Source organism: Ylistrum balloti, unplaced genomic scaffold (genome assembly GCF_031769215.1).
Source record: "Ylistrum balloti isolate Yb309-2 unplaced genomic scaffold, AGI_CSIRO_Ybal_v1 Utg369808, whole genome shotgun sequence".
Classification (NCBI taxonomy): domain Eukaryota; kingdom Metazoa; phylum Mollusca; class Bivalvia; order Pectinida; family Pectinidae; genus Ylistrum; species Ylistrum balloti.
The window spans coordinates 834,763-857,630 of record NW_026781982.1 but is presented as its reverse complement, the minus strand read 5'-3'; the positions used below and the strand labels follow the sequence as shown (position 1 = coordinate 857,630).

Below are 22,868 nucleotides of genomic sequence, written 5' to 3'. Positions count from 1 at the left end.
TTATAAATAGATAGCACGTATAGAAAATTACGTATTGATTATAGAGTACAGGATCACACACGTACGTGCGTTTGGGAAAACCGTCCTTTCGTTTTCGGTGTATTTAACAGGAAAGATTTGCTTGGTTACCTTATTTCCAGATTTCATGTCTCAAATGGACACATTTTATTCCTACAAAATACAAGAGGAATCCTTTACTAACTTTAAAATATTTCTTTACAAAATGAATTTTGATTGGATGCTTGGATTGGACAGTATAACAGGGCTAATCGTGGTTCTACTAATAATTCTGGTGGTGATTCGGTTACTGCAGACTCCGTCCGGAGTCCCTCCCGGTCCAACTGGGTATCCAGTGGTAGGATGTATTCCACTGATGTGGAAGGGGAACGTGCTGGAGACGTTCCGAAGACTCCGAGGAAAGTATGGCGATGTTTACAGTATTCAGCTGGGATCAACCTTTACTGTCGTTATCAATGGTGTTGAAGCGCTTACCGAAGCATTTGTGAAAAATGCAGATTACTTTTCTGACAGACCCGATAACAATGCTGTTCCGCATCTCTTACGTGGAAAAGGTGAGTCTTAAGTTCATTTTATAAAATGATAACAGCAGTATCTGGTAGAATATCGATCGTGGAATTGGGTCACGCAGTTACAGCTTCTGTTTTTAAAGTGTGGGGGAACTTCTCTCCGTTAATCTATCATGTTACTAGTAACACAGGGGACTGCAATAATTAATGTCTGTATTTCCCCCAAATTACACCAAAATAGATAAACAGTAAACAATACCTGTCTCCCCCTGATAGCGATTAATTAACCAATGCCACTTTTGTGATACACAAACATTTTACTGTGATAAAATGCAGACAACGTCCTCACAATAGATTGGCGTAGTTCAACACAGAATGCAACTAATATTTATCTGTACTGTACGATGGCCAACAAGAACCTGACAAAACAATATTAAATTTTCTGATCTTTTTTACCAAATAAAAGTGTACCACGGTACACAAAGATATGGGCATTCAAACCTTTGTGTACAGTGATATATGCGTTATTCTGGTACAGAAACATGCAAAAGAAATGAGATGAGATGTTACTGCTTTCAAAGCATTTTGTATCAACGATGATATACAAAAATGTGCATTTCACATCTTTTTGGCAGTGCAAATGTGTACCATGGTACAGAATAATAGGGAATTTCATTTCATTTTGTCAGACTTGTCGGTAATCGTAATAGTGTCCTTCTATTCATTATAATCATTTTTAAAATGCCAACCTATTTTAATTTTTTTTTCTCTGGGTCATTTTCAGATCATATGTTATTAATTAGTAGTAAAGTATTGAAATAGTTTGGTAATTTTATACACAGTTGCCGGAAAATAACAATGACTAATGCCTGAAAACCGGACACAATCGTCCAAAACAGGATACTGGCCTTCTGTCTTCCTTCTCGATATACCCGTACACGACACTAGGTTTTACGATGACAGACTTACGCAATAGAATGTCAGGTGTTTATGTAACACATTGTCATATACCATTGTTACAGCACGGACTTATATACACATTTTATTAACAGCGAGATAAAAAACATATATCTTTCATCTTAATATCTCTGATGCGAGCGTTGATTAAAATGGATTTCAAAGAAGAATGATATGACATCAGTTAATCACCCAATAAGCTATTTAAGAAGTTTTTGCGTTTAAAATCTCGTGTTTATTGATGGCTGATCATCCGCCATTTTGGAAACACTCGGAATTCCTCCCAATTTCAAATAAAGATTACCCTATTATATGACATCAGTTAATCACCCAATAAGCTATTTAAGAAGTTTTTGCGTTTAAAATCTCGTGTTTATTGATGGCTGATCATCCGCCATTTTGGAAACACTCGGAATTCCTCCCAATTTCAAATAAAGATTACCCTATTAAATATAGAAAAATATCAAAATCTGATGCGAGCGTTGATTAAAATGGATTTCAAAGAAGGATTATATGTCATCGGTATATCGTTCAATCAGCTATTGAAGAAGTTTTATGCGGTTAAATTTCCATCGTTTGTGGGATAACAACAAAAATGGCTGACTGCGATCGAGCATGTAAATATTAGACTTCAATTATACCTTTTTGTTCAATTCAGTTAATGATTGATAATATGACGTATTAGAATGACACCACCAAATGCCGAAAACATAAGAACACTTACCATTCATACAGTCAATAACGCAGGAGAAATCGATGTTGAAAGGGCGTTCAGGACTCGTTCGGTTGTAGAAGATGTTACCGGCTCGCTTGGGTGTGGTCCATATGGATTACAAAGATAGATTTCTTCAACAAGGGTTTTATTTTTTTTATTTTTCTCTCTTCCGGAAAATCTCTACTGCTAACCAAAATTCAACCCGGCCTCCGTAAAAGACGGAACGGGTACATACTAATACAACAAAATGATACACGGATTTATAATATCCGGAATGTTATAATTTAATCCGCCTCTACCTGACCAGTAACTATAAACATAACATCCCCGCCCCAATAGAAAAATTGAGAATCAATTTTAAAAAAACTGGTCAGGAAGATGCAGATAAAATTTTACACCTAAACAAAGGTATCTAACTAGCAGAAAACTCATACATTGACAATGTTATCAGAAATGATAAACCAATTCCAAATGCGTAGTTTCCATGAATTTTGGCTGAATGATGTAAAGGCATGTCCGAATATATTTAGTGAACAAACCAGTCAACTAATTGCATATAATATAAACAAGCCTCGCACAAAACATCATAATCCTCAATTCCATACACTACAAAAATAGAAATCCACATTAGAATTATATATATATATAAACCTTAAGCTGAATTGGACATACGACATGGTAGTAAATCTAATATTGTGCACTCTCAGCGATTATTCGTTGGGGTACTATCAGATAATATTTGTCATGTCAATAATCAGCTAGGAATAATATTATTCCTTTGCAATGAATACACTGGTATTTAACTCAATCGTCCTGGACAAAATCATCGAACATTATGAACCAGAAACTCTGTGCAAACAAAATATTCAAGTAGATATGCTATCTGCATAAACTTGTTAAGGTAATGAATGAAAATCACAAATTTAACTTGAGTAGCAAACAATGAACTACATTTCAGTACCATAGTGATCAATGCAACATAGAATAGACAAAGAAAATAAAACAACTATTAATCGCAGTTCTGAAACATCACACTAGAGGAGGTGGGCGTTTTCGGATGCTGGCCCTCGTCTTATCATCTAATTGTTCTATGGGCACCCATGTCGCATGTTTAGCTGGTTCTCCTCGTCGGTGTACCAAATATTCATCATTGCTCTTTGTCTTCTTACGAGCAAGTACACGCTTCGTATGACATGGACCTGATCCACTGCTCGATGAGGTTAAAACAGCCGGATCAACATGGTTCGTATCCCGGAAACGAACAGGTTTGCAACGTACTCGCTTTGGGCGAGTGTCATTAGAATTGGGTATGGGAACTGCATCATAAACAGCACCATCAACCGGAACTAGTGGTTCCTCCTCCGATGCACATGTGATAGATTTTGCCGCTGTTCGACGATGTTGCGACACAGGTGGGAACAGATTAGATAGAATTGCTGGAATCTCTGCTACATGATGATGGACGTCACCACTCACATGATCAGCAGGAAGAGGTTGTGTAACAGACATTTTGTCAACATTGTCAGAGATGTGGCCGGGGGGCTCAACATCAGACACAACACTTGCACTCTGTTGCGATTCATGCGATTGGAAGTCAATCTCGTAGGATGCATGATCCGAAGTTGTTTGCGTGTCAACCTCTGTGGTGGCCAAACATTCCATCAGAAAGAACGTGATCTGTTCGGGCAACTGCAGGCATGAAATATCCTGTAGGGACACGTACATATGCCAATTTGAGGCGGTTCATATGGATTGGTCGCGGAAGGAGTTTGTCCGATTTTCTATCCCGCAGTGTTACTAAATGAGGGGAATTTACTTCATGTATGACATAGGGACCCGCATACTTATTGTGAAGCTTCTGACCTTTCCCAGATGGATCCTTTAATAGGTATACATAATCACCAACATCTATGCGCAATGTGTTTGTCCTCGAATTTTCTCTTTTGAGAAAAGCATCCCTGGCAATACCAGCATGTTTCTCTACATCGTTGCGTATGACGGCCAAGCGGTCTGCAATCATCTGGACATAAACATGATAGTTCTTGGGAATAGTTTCGAAGACTGTGGGAAGAATGTGAGTCGACAAAGGAAATCGAGGACGGTATCCAAAGACGATCTCGAATGGACTATATCCTAAAGTAGCATTGACCGTATTATTCATGGAAAAAATGATCGACGGTAAAACATTGTCCCATGTCCTGCCACTTTGGAGGAATGGTGTGAGGCGCTCAGCAAGAGTACGATGAGTTCTTTCGACCGACCCCAGACAATGGTGGGTAAAACTTGGTGTAAATTGTTGCTTTACATCCAGAAGTCGGCAAACCTCTTGTGTACACTTTGAAAGGAACTCGCTACCCTGGTCTGATATCAGTGTACTACATACACCAAAAGTAGTAATAAGTGTGTACAAAGCATCTGACACAGTAATTGCGTCTTTGTTACGTATGGGAACAGCATATATATATTTGCTAAATTGGTCAACTGCTGTAAAGACATACAAATTTCCACTGGGAGAAACAGGCAAAGGGCCATACAAGTCCATTTCCCAAACATCAAAGGGTCGCACAGGTGTTGGAAACGCTACGAGTTTGGATTTGGTATGCGCTCTGGTAGTTTTCCTGGCCTGACATCTAGGACAGGACCGAACATAATCCGCAATAATGGTCGCGAGACGAGGGAAGTAGTAAGAGTCTTTAACACTATCCACCGTTTGTTGTATACCCCCATGTCCGCCAGAGGGGAATCATGATACAGTTCTATGACTGTTCTTATCATGACTGCAGGAAGTACCAGTTCATAGTGTTGCAGTGTCCTGTTCCTGCTGGATTTTGCGACACCTGAGTGAAAAAGGACCCCATCGAGTAGAAGGTAATCCCCACTTTCCAGCAAAACACGCCGAGACTCTTTTTGTGAGGACGGTAATTTCTCATTTAAGAGGTAATCAATAAACACGTGCAATTGGATCCTGTCGTTGCAACGTTCTGACAGTTTCTGGGTCAAATGTTCCTTTAGAGAAGATGTCCATTGATTTGACCCGAGTCAGTATGTTATCATCATTGCTAGTCTCCTTAGAACCAGAAATTTGTTCGTTCTCAACTTGAAATCCACTAATATCGTCTGCTAGTGAGTCAGTGGCGGATGGTTGCATAGTGCCCCAGTCGTTGGACTGATCCAAAACAAGTTTTTCCGCGGCTGGGATGGCGAAACTATCATTTTCAGTGGAAAATCCATCAGAAACATCCATCGCTCCAGAGGAATCTAGTGCCTTATGTGTGTCTGTAGTTTTGTCAGTGACCGCGACTGGGTTTGATTGTGTCCGCACAATCACAACATCTGAAGCACAATTACCATCTGAATCTTTACCAACAGCAGAACAACGGTTCTTTAAGTATGGAGGTGGCACTGGAGATCTTAAGTTTGCTCGTCTGATCTTGTGACGTTTAATTTTGAGGCAGGTCTCATGCTCTGCTTCTTCAGGATCAGCATCATACATTTCATCTTGTTTGTCCTGAGAGTCGATTGCCTTGTTTGGTAATGGCAGAATCGTTGAAGGGACAAAAACATCAATGTTATTGACTTCTTTAGTTGACTCTGTGGCGCCATTGGCTTGGGAACAAATTTCAGCACTGGTAGAGTGATGCTCCGATTCACCATTTAACAGATGCCTCAAGAAATGGTCCTCTGGCACGACAACATCTCCCCCGGTTTCTGGTACATATGGGAAATATGGATCGTCCTCGTCTGGACTATGAAATTCTTTAGTCTGTTGAAGGGATCGAGACAGGGTATCTGCTACCTGCATTTGTACAGCTGGTTTGTATTTTACTTCAAAATTGAATTGTTGCATAATTGCAACCCATCGTTCGTAGATGGCACCTTTCATTTGGTTCTGGAAGACAGGTCGCAACGCCTGATGATCACATTCGACAATGAATTTTTTTCCACGGAGATATGTAGTACAGTCGAGCATTGCAGTGACGACTCCCAACAGCTCCAATTTAGTTGGTCCATACGATTTCTGCCATCGACTGAGAGCTTTGGATCCAAAGCGGATAACACGGAAATCCTCTGTTGCAGAACCATCACTCTTTTGGTACAGCATATATCCAATGCCTTTGGAGGAGGTATCAACGCCCAAGTAGAACATTTTGTCAAAATTAGGAAAGGCGAGGACACCACAATTTTCCAGAAGATGTTTCAGTTTGTCTAAAGCAGCCTGTTGTATCTCTGTCCATTTGAAACGAACACTTTTCTGAGTGAGATGGACGAGTGGCTGGGCTTCGGCACTGTAATTTGGAATGAATTTCCGAAACCAATTAAAAAGCCCTAAGATACGACGCAGTTCTTTAATGTCACGTGGAGGACTAATTGATTTAACTGCTTCAATCCTGTCTGGTGGGGGCGAGATTCCATCCTTTGAGATGTGGTGACCCAGGAAAATGCAGGATTCTTGGGCAAACGCACACACTTTCGGACCAAGCTTCAATCCGGATAATGTCAACCTATCAAAGATTTCCTCAATGTCCTTCAAGTGTTCTTGAAATGTAGATGACGTTATGAGGACATCATCCAAATAGCACAGACATGACTTGAACGTGAGGCCTCTCAGAACTTTGTCCATAAGGAGTTGGAAAGTACTGGGTGCCAAGCTTAATCCCATTGGTAATCGCTGGAACCTAAATGTACCATAGCAGGTGTTGAAAGCTGTAAGTCGAGCACTATTGGAATCTATCGGCATTTGAAAAAACCCAGAGGAAAGGTCGATGGATGTGAAATACTGAGGTGTCCGGTCAGAAAATGATTCCGTAAGTTCTTGCAGATTCGGGATTTCATACTGGAATGTTTGAGTTTGCGAATTAAGATACCGAAAGTCAACGCAAAAACGGAATTGGGAAAGACTGGATTCCCTGGTAATCGGCTTGGTAGGTTCAGTCGGCTTACATCTTTTTCGTAACAAGGACAACCGGGCTCGTTATGAGGATTTCCTCTGATTCGCTCACTGGTGCAATGATACCCTGGCGAAGAAGTTCATCCAGTTGGTGTCTAAGGACTTCCCGTTTGTCTGGCGGTAGTCGATATGGCCTTTGATGTTTCAGTTTGGCATCTGGCTTTAACAATATTTTATGAGTCACGACATCGGTGTAACCCAAATCAGGATTCCCTGGAGTGACAAAAAGTGACTTGTGTTTACGTAACAAAGCCTTGAGGGCACACTGTTCTTGTTCAGACAAATGATCTGGAATATTGAAATGTGTATCAAACGTAGAATGATCTTCATCTGCAATAGGACTTCCTTTGACACTCTGTATAAAGTTATCTGAAACATCAGTTGTCTCATAATCTTCTGAAATTTGATCGAAGCTCGCCAGGGGTTTTCCACAGAGAATGGTTTTAGCAGTGGACGTTGGATTCATGATCTTTATAGGGACAGTGTTGTCACGTGAAACCGTCACAAGTGTTTTGGCGACTAGAAGATGTTGATTCAAACTGTATCTGCTGGTTGAGCAAACACCCTGGGAACCATACAACACATTTTTTGGAAGTGTACCCCAAATTACAAGTTCACAGTTTGGAGGTATAACAGTTCTTCTCCGGCACAGTTACAGTTGCAGATCCAAATTTGTAAGAATGATCAGAAAAGTTAAGGACCACTTTGTTAGCTTGTAGAAACGGAGTGCCAAGTATGAGTGGGTGTGACGTATGTGGCAGAATATGAACCAGCATTTTGTGAACAACACCCCCCACACGAATGTTGATAATGGAAGTTCCAACTATGGAAATGGTTTGGTCATTAGCAAGGGTAACGGTTTCCTTATCCGAAGGTAGAAATGATGAATGACAGAAATGACTGATGCTAGAATATAGTTTTTCACTAATAATGTTCATAGAACTTCCTGTATCAATCAAAGCAGCAATTTTGGTGCCATGAAGTTCAAGAGGTAGAAACATAAATTTTGGTTTCATGGTACTGTTTTCCAAAATATCCGGTTGTGATTGTATCGAATCTAACGTTGATGTCGGCCCCGCTGGAATGTAATTTACTGATGGTGTCCTGAAGAGGGGGGCACATTGCTCCTCAGGTTTCGGTAGTTTCCCTGCTGATTGCTTGTCTGTGGGTGATATTGTTGGTTTCTTGGCTGCCTGGAATTTTGATGGTTTCCTGATTGTCTGTGTGTTTGATAATGTCCATTATACATTCGACAATCTTGAACTGCATGTCCATATTGGAAGCAAAGCTGGCACTGACGCCCTGGTGCAGACTCGCCAACCCCTGTCCAATTACAGTTTCTGCTGATATGTCCCATTGCATGGCAAGAATAACATTCTGGTGTATTATATCTGGGCATGATGGGTTGCATCTGATCACGACGTTGTTGTGTAGGAGTTGGAAATGGTGGTGGAGCTGGGAAAGATGGAGGATTATTTTGAGGCGTTGACTTCTGAGTGTGCTGTGCATGTAGCATTGTTTCCATCATATTTGTTAGTTTATGGACCTGGTCCTTCAAATCTTTCAGTTCTGGGTCAGAGCTTGTCGTGGAAGATGTCTGAGGTTGCGATACACTGCATAGTTTGAGTGAATCCCCACTTGCATGTTTGCGATACCCACACGTTTCACCCATTTTTGCTGAGCTCATAGCCATTTCTAATGTTTTCGGGCTTCCGGCACGGACAAAAAATGAGAGTTCTGATGGTAGCCCACTGATGAATTTCGAGATGACCTCAAATTCCAGTTTCCCCATCAATGTTCCTTTCTCTAAAACCTGACAATAGTAATCCTCAATAGGTTGTCCAGGGAGTAAATAGAGTGACTGAAAAGCCTCACTTGCCATCATCATATTTGGTCCATCAAGTTTGATGAATCGCTTTTGAAATTCCTGAACCAGACATTCCCAATCCTGTTTCAGTGATGTATCCAAAGTATTGAACCAAGTTAAAGCAGGCCCTTGGAGGTGTAAATGCAGAGCAGCAATTTTCTTAGCAGAATTTTCACCTAAGTTGGACAAAGTTGAATATGAATCAAATTCACTGAGGAACTGCCGACCATTTTCGTGTGGGTAACCAGAGAATTTCTGGCATGTGATGGATTTTGCCATACTTAATGTCTGTGGAGAACACTGTTCATTGACAATCACTAAGGAAGGTTTCTGATGTGCTTTAGAATCTGGGAGCTGAAATAAATCCTCCAAATGATCTAGATCAGTGTGATTAAACACAGGATCATGATCAACATCCTTATAAGTAGAAGTGTCAGAAGTAGGATCTGTAGAAAACAAATTTTCCTCGATATCTGGAAGTTCTGAGAGATCAAAATGTGTAAGAGGAGGAGGTGATGTATTGTCAAAATATCCCTTCAATGGGTTAACAGGTGTCGAAGAGATATGTTCATTGTCGTGTTTAGACAAGTATTGACTTCGAAGCATATTATCTGTTAATTGTTACTTAATTAGTTAATAAGATTGTAGCATTGTACAAGTTTAATGTCAATCATATATATATGTATGATGGCCGGGGGGCATTCATCACACCATACAATGTCATCACTCACTGCAGTAAATTGTGAAAATTTTTGGCCAAGAAGTTTTCGACAAACTTATTAAATGGAACAAATGTTGTATTTAGCAGTCTGCCGGGGGGCTTTCGACATGCAAACAACCATATATTGGCAGTGTTGGCCGGGGGCTTTCAACACACGTGACACTATCAAGTAGATCACTCTGTTGTTAAACCGGAAATGGTTATATGAACAGGAAGCAGTATTTTATTGTATATAATGTTGGTTGGAAATTAAAAATATGAAAATAATAATTTTCATGAATTTATTGTTGTTTAATTTAGCTTATAACAGGAATTGAGTGTTAAATATGTACATAGTATATTGCACCAAATATGACCTTTACCTGTCCAGCAATGCATAGCCAAGTAGGGACTTATGTAAACAATGGTAGCCAGAATTCATATAAACAAATGTGATGTGTATATATAAACAGTGCAGTACAGTTGGAGTAACGATGATTGTATAATTATAACGTAAAATATTTCAAGGTCATGAGAAAATAATAGTTTAGATAGTGAATTGTATATAGTTGCTTAGTACAGCATTATGAGTATGTAAGGTAAACATGACCGATTTAGCAGATGTTAGGTTCTGCGTAATTGTTAAGTATTTGATTATTATATATGTAAATAGTGACCAATATGCGGTGGGTCTGAAGACTGCTAGTACCAATTGTCATTCCAGACAATAGCTTCCTGGGATTGGGGAATGGACCAATCAACGGTCGTTGCACTAAATGTGCATCCCCAATCCATCAGCACTTATCCCATACACAATAACAAATGGCGCCAAGATTCTGCATTTTGTGTCCAAATCGGTATCATTTTGACAGAATCTTGATATGGTTGGGTCGCCAGGATCAACCATTGTTCTTGAGGAATTTCCACCTGCGGAGTTGTCCGACTTTTGGCTTCCCATATAAATACTGGGCAGTTTTCGCTGCTCATTGCACTTGGATCTAGGGACGCCAAAGGGACAACTTCCGGTTGTGGGACTGACTCTACGGAAGCGTGATAGGGAGCGAGCCTTCTTGTGGACTTCACTGTGCTATATAAACAACAAGTAGAAAGGAATTTGGACTTGGCTTTTTCTTCGGGAAACACAACGCGAGCGGGGGCACAGTGGGGTTACACACACCACATTAAATGTTCTCTGTACTGTGCGACTGAAACCTGGCTATGACCTCCACAATTTTGTCAGCCCACTTTGATTTTAATGATGGTGATGGATGCAGTCCATCGTATAGTGGGAAATAATTAAATCTTGATACCCTCCCTTGACTTCTATGAATTCGGAGTTGGATATGAAGGGCTAAATGGATTCCAGTATGTTGATTGTTAAAATCATGAATATATTTACTGTTCAGTTTCATGATAAACTGTTCATGGCGAGTTTGGTGTGCAAGTGTCACCTCTGTATACAGCAGAGACGAATGTGTGGGGTATTTTCTTATACTGTTTTTCAAATGTTTGGGGGGAATTGTACCAATAACAATACTGGCCTCTGGGTATTTACGACCAATTTCCCGCACAAGGTTAGAAAAACGATCAGTTATGTCGGCATATAAATGACTCACACAATGATTAGGAATATCATCAGGTATATCGTTTATTCCTACGCAAATAACAATCAACGAGTATGAGCAAGTAGGCACATCACGTTGTATATATCGTGTATGATCCGAAATTCGAGAACCCGGGACTATGCGATGGATAACACTGACACGAGGAACGACAACATTGACATTGACAAAACGAGAGTCCGCTAAAAGTAGCACGTTCATGTTAATAATAACTCACATGGTGAACACGTGTTTACAGTGTCAAAATCACATTCCCCGCTTCGAACACAAAATGCAATATTTTATGACAAAATTATGTGAGGAAACCAACTCAAAACAAACCAGAAACTCTGCTTCTGTCCTTTAGATTCTCCACCATGTTACCGGCTCGCTTGGCTGTGGTCCATATGGATTACAAAGATAGATTTCTTCAACAAGGGTTTTATTATTTTTTTTTTTTTTCTCTCTTCCGGAAAATCTCTACTGCTAACCAAAATTCAACCCGGCCGCCGTAAAAGACGGAACGGGTACATACTAATACAACAAAATGATACACGGATTTATAATATCCGGAATGTTATAATTTAATCCGCCTCTACCTGACCAGTAACTATAAACATAACAGAGATGGCGAAGCGATGTTTTTTCTCCAAATCGCGTAAAATCTCGCGACGCGAGATCAGGAAAGTGACCCGGGAGATATTCGCTTAGATAAATAGGTAGTTGCCTATCCCTGTGTATATAAGTCCGTGGTTATAGTGATCTTGCTTCACCGGATGTCCTATACACCTGTTTTCCTAGTTAGTACGGAATGTTTATGCGTTCAAGTCAATTAAAGTCTTTTCAATGTTTCGATACGTAATGATTCTCAAAATGTCCCAAAAAACTATTGATGAAGCTGTAAGTATTGATGTAATAGTGTATGTATATGTATATAATATATCGTGCATGATATTGAAGTTTTCTCGTCAATCACTGCTGTGGTATGTTTATTCCTTCAAGGAGATTAAAATCTTTCTTAAGACGTTATGATTCTCGAAACGTCTACAATTAGGCTATTGATATTGCTGTTCGTGTTAAACAGTAACAAGTGAATAGTATTGTAATAGTATAGATACTGTATTATGTTACTATGACGAGTGACCAGAAACGATACATAGTAGAGGTATTATGTGACTATGATGCGTGACAAGAAATGATAAATAGTAGAGGTACTGTGTCATGTTACTATGATGAGTGATCAGAACTGATAAATAGTAGAGGTATTATGTTACTATGATGAGTGACCAGAAATGATAAATAGTAGAGGTATTATGTTACTATGATGAGTGACCAGAAATGATAAATAGTAGAGGTATTATGTTACTATGATGAGTGATCAGAAATGATACATAGTAGAGGTATTATGTTACTATGACGCGTGACAAGAAATGATAAATAGTAGAGGTACTGTATCATGTTACTATGACGAGTGACCAGAAATGATACATAGTAGAGGTATTATGTTACTATGACGCGTGACAATCTATGATAGACAGTAGAGGTACTGTATCATGTTACTATGATGAGTGACCAGAAATGATACATAGTAGAGGTATTATGTTACTATGATGAGTGACAAGAAATGATAAATAGTAGAGGTACTGTATCATGTTACTATGATGAGTGACCAGAAATGATAAATGGTAGAGGTATTATGTTACTATGATGAGTGACCAGAAATGATACATAGTAGAGGTATTATGTTACTATGATGAGTGACCAGAAATGATACATAGTAGAGGTATTATGTTACTATGATGAGTGACCAGAAATGATACATAGTAGAGGTATTATGTTACTATGGTGAGTGACCAGAAATGATACATAGTAGAGGTATTATGTTACTATGACGAGTGACCAGAAATGAAACAATTAGTTATATCATCTACTTTCATTACCACAGAAATACTGTGTTACTCTGAATTACCACAGTAATACTGTGTTACTCGGAATTACAACAGTAATACTATGTCACACTGAATTATCACAGTAATACTGTGTTACACTGAATTATCACAGTAATACTATGTCACACTGGTTTACCACAGTAATACTCTGTCACTCTGAATTATCAAAGTAATACTGTGACACACTAATTTACAACATTAATACTATGTCACACTAAATTATCACAGTAATACTGTGTCACACTGAATTACTACAGTAATACTATGTCACACTGAATTACCACTGTGTCACACTGAATTACCACAGTAATACTATCTCACACTGAATTATCACAGTAATACTGTGTTACACTGAATTACCACAGTAATACTATGTTACACTGAATTACCACAGTAATACTCTGTCGCACTGAATAACCACAGTAATACTGTGTCACACTGAATTACCACAGAATTACCACGGTAGAACTATGTCACACTGAATTACCACAGTAATACTGTGTTACACTGAATTACCACTATGTCACACTGAATTACCACAGTAACACTATGTCACACTGAATTACGACAGTAATACTATATCACACTGAATTTTCACATTAATACTATGTCACACTGAATTACCACAGTAATACTATGTCACACGGAATTACCACAGTAATACTGTGTCACACTAAATTACCACAGTAATAATATGTCACACTGAATTACCACTGTGTCACACTGAATAACCACTGTGTCACACTGAATTACCACAGTAATACTATGTCACACTGAATTACCACAGTAATACTGTGTCACACTGAATTACCACAATAATACTATGTCACACTGAATTACCACAGTAATCACACTGAATTACCATAGTAATAATATGCCACACTAAATTACCACTGTGTCACACTGAATTACCACAGTATTACTGTGTCACACTGAATTACCACAGTAATCCTATGTCACACTGAATTACCACAGTAATACTATGTCACACTGAATTACCAAAGTAATACTATGTCACACTGAATAACCACAGTAATACTGTGTCACACTGAATTACCACAGAATTACCACAGTAATACTATGTCACACTGAATTACCACAGTAATACTATGTTACACTGAATTACCACAGTAATACTATGTTACACTGAATTACCACAGTAATACTGTTTCACACTAACTTACCACAGTAATAATATGTCACACTGAATTACCACTGTGTCACACTGAATTACCACAGTAATACTATGTCACACTGAATTACCACAGTAATACTATGTCACACTGAATAACCACAGTAATACTGTGTCACACTGAATTACCACAGAATTACCACAGTAATACTATGTCACACTGAATTACCACAGTAATACTATGTTACACTGAATTACCACAGTAATATTATGTTACACTGAATTACCACAGTAATACTGTTTCACACTAACTTACCACAGTAATACTGTGTCACACTAAATTACCACAGTAATAATATGTCACACTGAATTACCACAATATTACTGTGTCACACTGAATTACCACTGTGTCACACTGAATTACCACGGTAATACTATGTCACACTGAATTACCGCAGTAATACTGTGTCACACTGAATTACCACAATAATACTATGTCACACTGAATTACCACAGTAATCACACTAAATTACCACAGTAATAATATGTCACACTGAATTACCACTGTGTCACACTGAATTACCACAGTATTACTGTGTCACACTGAATTACCACAGTAATCCTATGTCACACTGAATTACCACAGTAATACTATGTCACACTGAATTACCACAGTAATACTATGTCACACTTAATAACCACAATAATACTGTGTCACACTGAATTACCACAGAATTACCACAGTAATACTATGTCACACTGAATTACCACAGTAATACTATGTTACACTGAATTACCACAATAATACTATGTTACACTGAATTACCACAGTAATACTGTTTCACACTAACTTACCACAGTAATAATATGTCACACTGAATTACCACTGTGTCACACTGAATTACCACAGTAATACTATGTCACACTGAATTACCACAGTAATACTATGTCACACTGAATAACCACAGTAATACTGTGTCACACTGAATTACCACAGAATTACCACAGTAATACTATGTCACACTGAATTACCACAGTAATACTATGTCACACTGAATTACCACAGTAATACTGTTACACACAATTACCACGGTAATAATATGTCACACTGAATTACCACTGTGTCACACTGAATAACCACTGTCACACTGTCACACTGAATTACCACAGTAATACTACACACTATGAATGAATACCACAGTAATACTGTGTCACACTGAATTACACTGAATTACCACTATGTCACACTGAATTAATACGTGTCACACTGAATTACCACACACTGAATTACACAGTAATACTATGTCACACTGAATTGCCACAGTAATACTGTGTCACACTGAATTACCACAGTGTCACACTGACACTTACCACAGTAATTACACTGAATTACCAGTAATACTATGTCACACACTGAATTACCACAGTAATACTATGTCACACTGAATTACCACAGTAATATGTCACACTGATTTACCACAGTAATACTATGTCACACTGAATTACCACAGTAATACTATGTCACACTGAATTACCACAGTAATACACTAATGTACACACTGAATACCACAGTAATACTATGTCACACTGAATTACCACAGTAATACTATGTCACACTGAATTACCACTAATGTCACACTAATTACCACAGTGTGTCACACTAAATTACTACAGTAATAATAAGTCACACTGAATTACCACTGTGTCACACTGAATTACCACAGTAATACTACATCACACTGAAATACCACAGCAATGATATGTCACACTGAATTACCACTGTGTCACACTGAATTACCACAGTAATACTATGTCACACTGAATTACCACAGTAATATTGTGTCACACTGAATTACCACAGTAATACTATGTCACACTGAATTACCACAGTAATACTGTGTCACACTGTCAATGAACCACAGTAATACTATGTGTTACCACAGTAATACACACTGAATTACCACAGTAATACTATGTCACACTGAATTACCACAGTAATACTGTGTCACACTGAATTACCACAGTAATTCTGTGTCACACTGAATTACCACAGTAATACTATGTTACACTGAATTACCACAGAATTACCACAGTAATACTATGTTACACTGAATTACCACAGTAATACTGTTTCACACTAACTTACCACAGTAATAATATGTCACACTGAATTACCACTGTGTCACACTGAATTACCACAGTAATACTATGTCACACTGAATTACCACAGTAATCACACTGAATAACCACAGTAATACTATGTCACACTGAATTACCACAGTAATACTATGTCACACTGAATAACCACAGTAATACTGTGTCACACTGAATTACCACAGTAATACTGTGTCACACTGAATACTGTTCACACTGAATTACCACAGTAATACACACTGAATTACCACAGTAATAATGTCACACTGAATTACCACAGTACACTATGTCACACTGAATTACCACTAATTATGTCACACTGAATTACACACAGTAATACTATGTCACACTGAATTACCACAGTACATACTATGTCACACTGAATTACCACTGTAATACTATGTCACACTAATTACCATGTACTACACACTGAATTACCACAGTCAACTAATGTTACACTGAATTACCACAGTAATACTATGTACACTGAATTACCACAGTTACCACAGTAATACTATGTCACACTGAATTACCACAGTAATACTGACACTGAATTACCACAGTAATACTATGTCACACTGAATTACCACAGTAATACTATGTCACACTGAATTACCACAGTAATACTATGTCACACTGAATTATCACAGTAATACTATGTCACACTGAATTACCACTGTGTCACACTGAATTACCACAGTAATACCATGTCACACTGAATTACCACTATCTCACATTGAATTACCACAGTAATACTATGTCACACTGAAATACCACAGTAATACTATATCACACTGAATTTTCACAGTAATACTATGTCATACTGAATTACCACTGTGTCACACTGAATTACCACAGTAATACTGTGTCACACTGAATTACCACAGTAATACTTTGTCATACTGAATAACCACAGTAATACTGTGTCACACTAAATTACCACAGAATTATCACAGTAATACTGTGTCACACTGAATTACCACAGTAATACTGTGTTACACTGAATTACCACAGTAATATTATGTCACACTGAATTATCACAGTAATACTGTGTCACACTGAATTACCACACTAATATTATGTCACACTGAATTAACACTGTGTCACACTGAATTACCGCAGTAATACTATGTCACACTGAATTACCACAGTGTCACACTGAATTACCGCAGTAATACTATGTCACACTGAATTACCACAGAATTACCACAGTAATATTATATTACATTGTATTACCACAGTAATACTATGTCACACTGAATTACCACAGTAATACTATGTCACACTGAATAACCACAGTAATACTGTGTCACACTGAATTACCACAGTAATACTGTTACACTGAATTACCACAGTAATACTGTGTCACACTGAATTACCACAGTAATAATATGTCACACTGAATTACCACTGTGTCACACTGAATTACCACTGTGTCACACTGAATTACCACAGTAATACTATGTCACACTGAATTACCACAGTAATACTGTGTCACACTGAATTACCACAATAATACTATGTCACACTGAATTACCACAGTAATCACACTAAATTACCATGGTAATAATATGCCACACTAAATTACCACTGTGTCACACTGAATTACCACAGCATTACTGTGTCACACTGAATTACCACAGTAATCCTATGTCACACTGAATTACCACAGTAATACTATGTCACACTGAATTACCACAGTAATACTATGTCACACTTAATAACCACAATAATACTGTGTCACACTGAATTACCACAGAATTACCACAGTAATACTATGTCACACTGAATTACCACAGTAATACTATGTTACACTGAATTACCACAGTAATACTATGTTACACTGAATTACCACAGTAATACTGTTTCACACTAACTTACCACAGTAATAATATGTCACACTGAATTACCACTGTGTCACACTGAATTACCACAGTAATACTATGTCACACTGAATTACCACAGTAATACTATGTCACACTGAATAACCACAGTAATACTGTGTCACACTGAATTACCACAGAATTACCACAGTAATACTATGTCACACTGAATTACCACAGTAATACTATGTTACACTGAATTACCACAGTAATATTATGTTACACTGAATTACCACAGTAATACTGTTTCACACTAACATACCACAGTAATAATATGTCACACTGAATTACCACTGTGTCACACTGAATTACCGCAGTAATACTATGTCACACTGAATTACCACAGAATTACCACAGTAATACTATGTTACATTGTATTACCACAGTAATACTCTGTCACACTGGATTATTATAGAATTACCAGAGTAATACTATGTCACACTGAATTACCACATAATTACCACAGTAATACTATGTCGCACTGAATTATCACAGTAATACTATGTCACAATGAATTTTCACAGTAATACTGTTACACTGAATTACCACAGTCATACTTTGTTACACTATATTACCACAGTAATAATATGTCACACTGAATTACCACAGAATTACCACAGTAATACTATGTCACACTGAATTACCAAAGTAATACTGTGTCACACTGAATTACCAAAGTAATACCACGTCACACTGAATTACCACTGAATTACCACAGTAATACTATGTTACACTGAATTACCACAGTAATACTATGTCACACTGAATTACCACAAAATTACCAAAGTAATACTATGTTATACTGAATTACCACAGTAATACTGTGTCACACTAAATTACCACAGTAATACTATGTCACACTGAATTACAACAGTAATCACACTAAATAACCACAGTAATAATATGTCACACTGAATTACCACTGTGTCACACTGAATTACCACAGTAATACTATGTTACACAGAATTACTACAGTAATACTATGTTACACTGGATTACCACAGAATTACCACAGTAATACTATATCACACTGAATTTTCACAGTAATACTATGTCATACTGAATTACCACTGTGTCACACTGAATTACCACAGTAATACTATGTCACACTGAATTACCACAGTAATACTTTGTCACACTGAATAACCACAGTAATACTGTGTCACACTAAATTACAACAGAATTATCACAGTAATACTGTTTCACACTGAATTACCACAGTAATACTGTGTTACACTGAATTACCACAGTAATATTATGTCACACTGAATTATCACAGTAATACTGTGTCACACTGAATTACCACACTAATATTATGTCACACTGAATTAACACAGTGTCACACTGAATTACCGCAGTAATACTGTGTCACACTGAATTACCACAGTAATACTATGTAACACTGGATTACCACAGAATTACCACAGTAAAACTATGTTACACTCTATTACCACAATAATACTATGTCACACTGGATTATTATAGAATTACCACATTAATACTATGTCACACTGAATTACCACAGTAATACTGTGTCACACTGAATTACCACAGTAATACTGTTACACTGAATTACCACAATCATACTATGTTAAACTAAATTACCACAGTAATACTGTGTCACACTGAATTACCACAGTAATACTGTTACACTGAATTACCACAGTCATACTATGTTAAACTAAATTACTACAGTAATAATATGTCACACTGAATTACCACTGTGTCACACTGAATTACCACAGTAATACTACATCACACTGAAATACCACAATAATAATATGTCACACTGAATTACCACTGTGTGACACTGAATTACCACAGTAATACTATGTCACACTGAATTACAACAGTAATCACACTAAATTACTAGAGTAAAAATATGTCACACTAAATTACCACTGTGTCACACTGAATTACCACAGTAATACTATGTCACATTGAATTACCACTGTGTCACACTGAATTACCACAGTAATACTATGTTACACAGAATTACTACAGTAATACTATGTTACACTGGATTACCACAGAATTACCACAGTAATACTATGTCACACTGAATTACCACAGTAATACTATGTCACACTGAATTACCAGTGTGTGACACTGAATTACCACAGTAATACTATGTGACACTGAATTACCACAGTAATACTGAGTCTCACTGGATTATCACAGAATTACCAAAGTAATACTATGTCGCACGGAATTACCACAGTAATACTATGTCACACTCAATTACCACAGTAATACTATGTCACACTAGATTATTATAGAATTACCACAGTAATACTATGTTACACTGGATTACCACTGTGTCACACAGAATAATCACAGTAATACTGTGTCACACTGAATTAGCACAGAATTACCATAGTAGAACTGTGTCACACTGAATCATCACAGTAATACTGTGTCACACTGAATTATCACAGTAATACTATGTCACACTAAATTACCACAGAATTACCACAGTAATACTATGTTACACTGTATTACCACAGTAATACTATGTCACACTGGATTATTATAGAATTACCACAGTAATACTATGTCACACTGAATTACCAAAGAATTACCACAGTAATACTGTGTCACACTGAATTACCACAGTAATACTGTTACACAAAATTATCACAGTCATACTATGTTAAACTAAATTACCACAGTAATAATATGTCACACTGAATTACCACAGTAATACTGTGTCACACTGAATTACCACAGTAATACTGTTACACAAAATTATCACAGTCATACTGTGTCACACTGAATTACCACAGTAATACTATATCACACTGAAATACCACAGTAATAATATGTCACACTGAATGACCACTGTGTGACACTGAATTACCACAGTAATACTATGTCACACTGAATTACAACAGTAATCACACTAAATTATCAGAGTAAAAATATGTCACACTAAATTACCACTTTGTCACACTGAATTACCACAGTAATACTATATCACACTGGATTATTATAGAATTACCACAGTAATACTATGTTACACTGAATTACTACTGAGTCACACTGAAATGCAACAGTAATGCTATATTACACTGAATTATCACAGTAATACTATGTCACACTGAATTACCACTGTGTCACACTGAATTACCACTGTGTCACACTGAATTACCACAGTAATACTATGTTACACTGAATTACCACAGTAATACTGTGTCACACTGAATTACCACAGAATTACCAAGGTAGAACTGTGTCGCACTGAATTATCACAGTAATGCAATGTCACACTGAATTACCACTGTGTCACACTGAATTACCACAGTAATACTATGTCACACTGAATTACAACAGTAATACTATATCACACTGAATTTTCACAGTAATGCTATATCACACTGAATTACCACAGTAATACTATGTCACACTGAATTACCCCTTTGTTCCAATGAATTACCACAGTAATACTATGTCACACTGAATTACCACAGTAATACTATGTCACACTGAATTACCGCAGAAATACTATGTCACACTGAATAACCACAGTAATACTGTGTCACACTAAATTACCACAGAATTATCACAGTTATACTGTGTCACACTGAATAACCACAGTAATACTATGTCACACTGAATTACCACAGTAATACTGTGTTACACTGAATTACCACACTAATACTATGTCACACTGAATTACCACAGTAATACTGTGTCAAACTGAATTACCACAGTAATACTGTGTTACACTGAATTATCACACTAATACTACGTCACACTGCATTACCACAGTAATACTGTGTCACACTGAATTACCACAGAATTACCACGGTAGAACTGTGTCGCACTGAATTATCACAGTAATGCTATGTCACACTGAATTACCACAGTAATACTATATCGCTCAGAATTACCACAGTAATACTATGTCACACTAAATTACCACTGTGTCACACTGAATTACCACAGTAATACTATGTCACACTGAATTTTCACAGTAATACTATGTCACACTGAATTACCACAGTAATACTATGTCACACTGAATTACCACAAAATTACCACAGTAATACTGTGTTGCACTGAATTAACACAGTAATACTATGTCACACTGAATTACCACAGTAATACTGTGTCACACTGAATTACCCCAGTAATACTGTGTCACACTGAATTACCACAGTAATATTAAGTCACACTGAATTACCACTGTGTCAGACTGAATTATCACAGTAATACTACGTCACACTGAATTACCTCAGTAATACTGTATCACACTGAATTACCACAGTAATACTATGTTACACAGAATTACTACAGTAATACTATGTTACACTGGAATACCACAGAATTACCACAGTAATACTATGTCGCACTGAATTACCACAGTAATCACACTAAATTACCACTGTGTCACACTGAATTACCACAGTAATACTATGTCACACTGAATTAC

At 37.4% G+C, this 22,868-nt stretch overlaps 1 protein-coding gene across 1 annotated transcript in view; it reads left to right on the top strand.

The window, feature by feature from the left end:
- The first annotated feature begins 220 nt into the window (after positions 1 to 220).
- The window catches only part of LOC132544755 (cytochrome P450 2B5-like), a 35,106-nt gene continuing 12,458 nt past the window's right edge, over positions 221 to 22,868 (top strand). Inside the window, exon 1 of the mRNA XM_060208405.1 lies at positions 221 to 572. Within this exon, the coding sequence (XP_060064388.1) occupies positions 224 to 572 (349 nt within the window). The 5' untranslated portion in view covers positions 221 to 223. The remainder of the gene's footprint in view (positions 573 to 22,868) is intronic.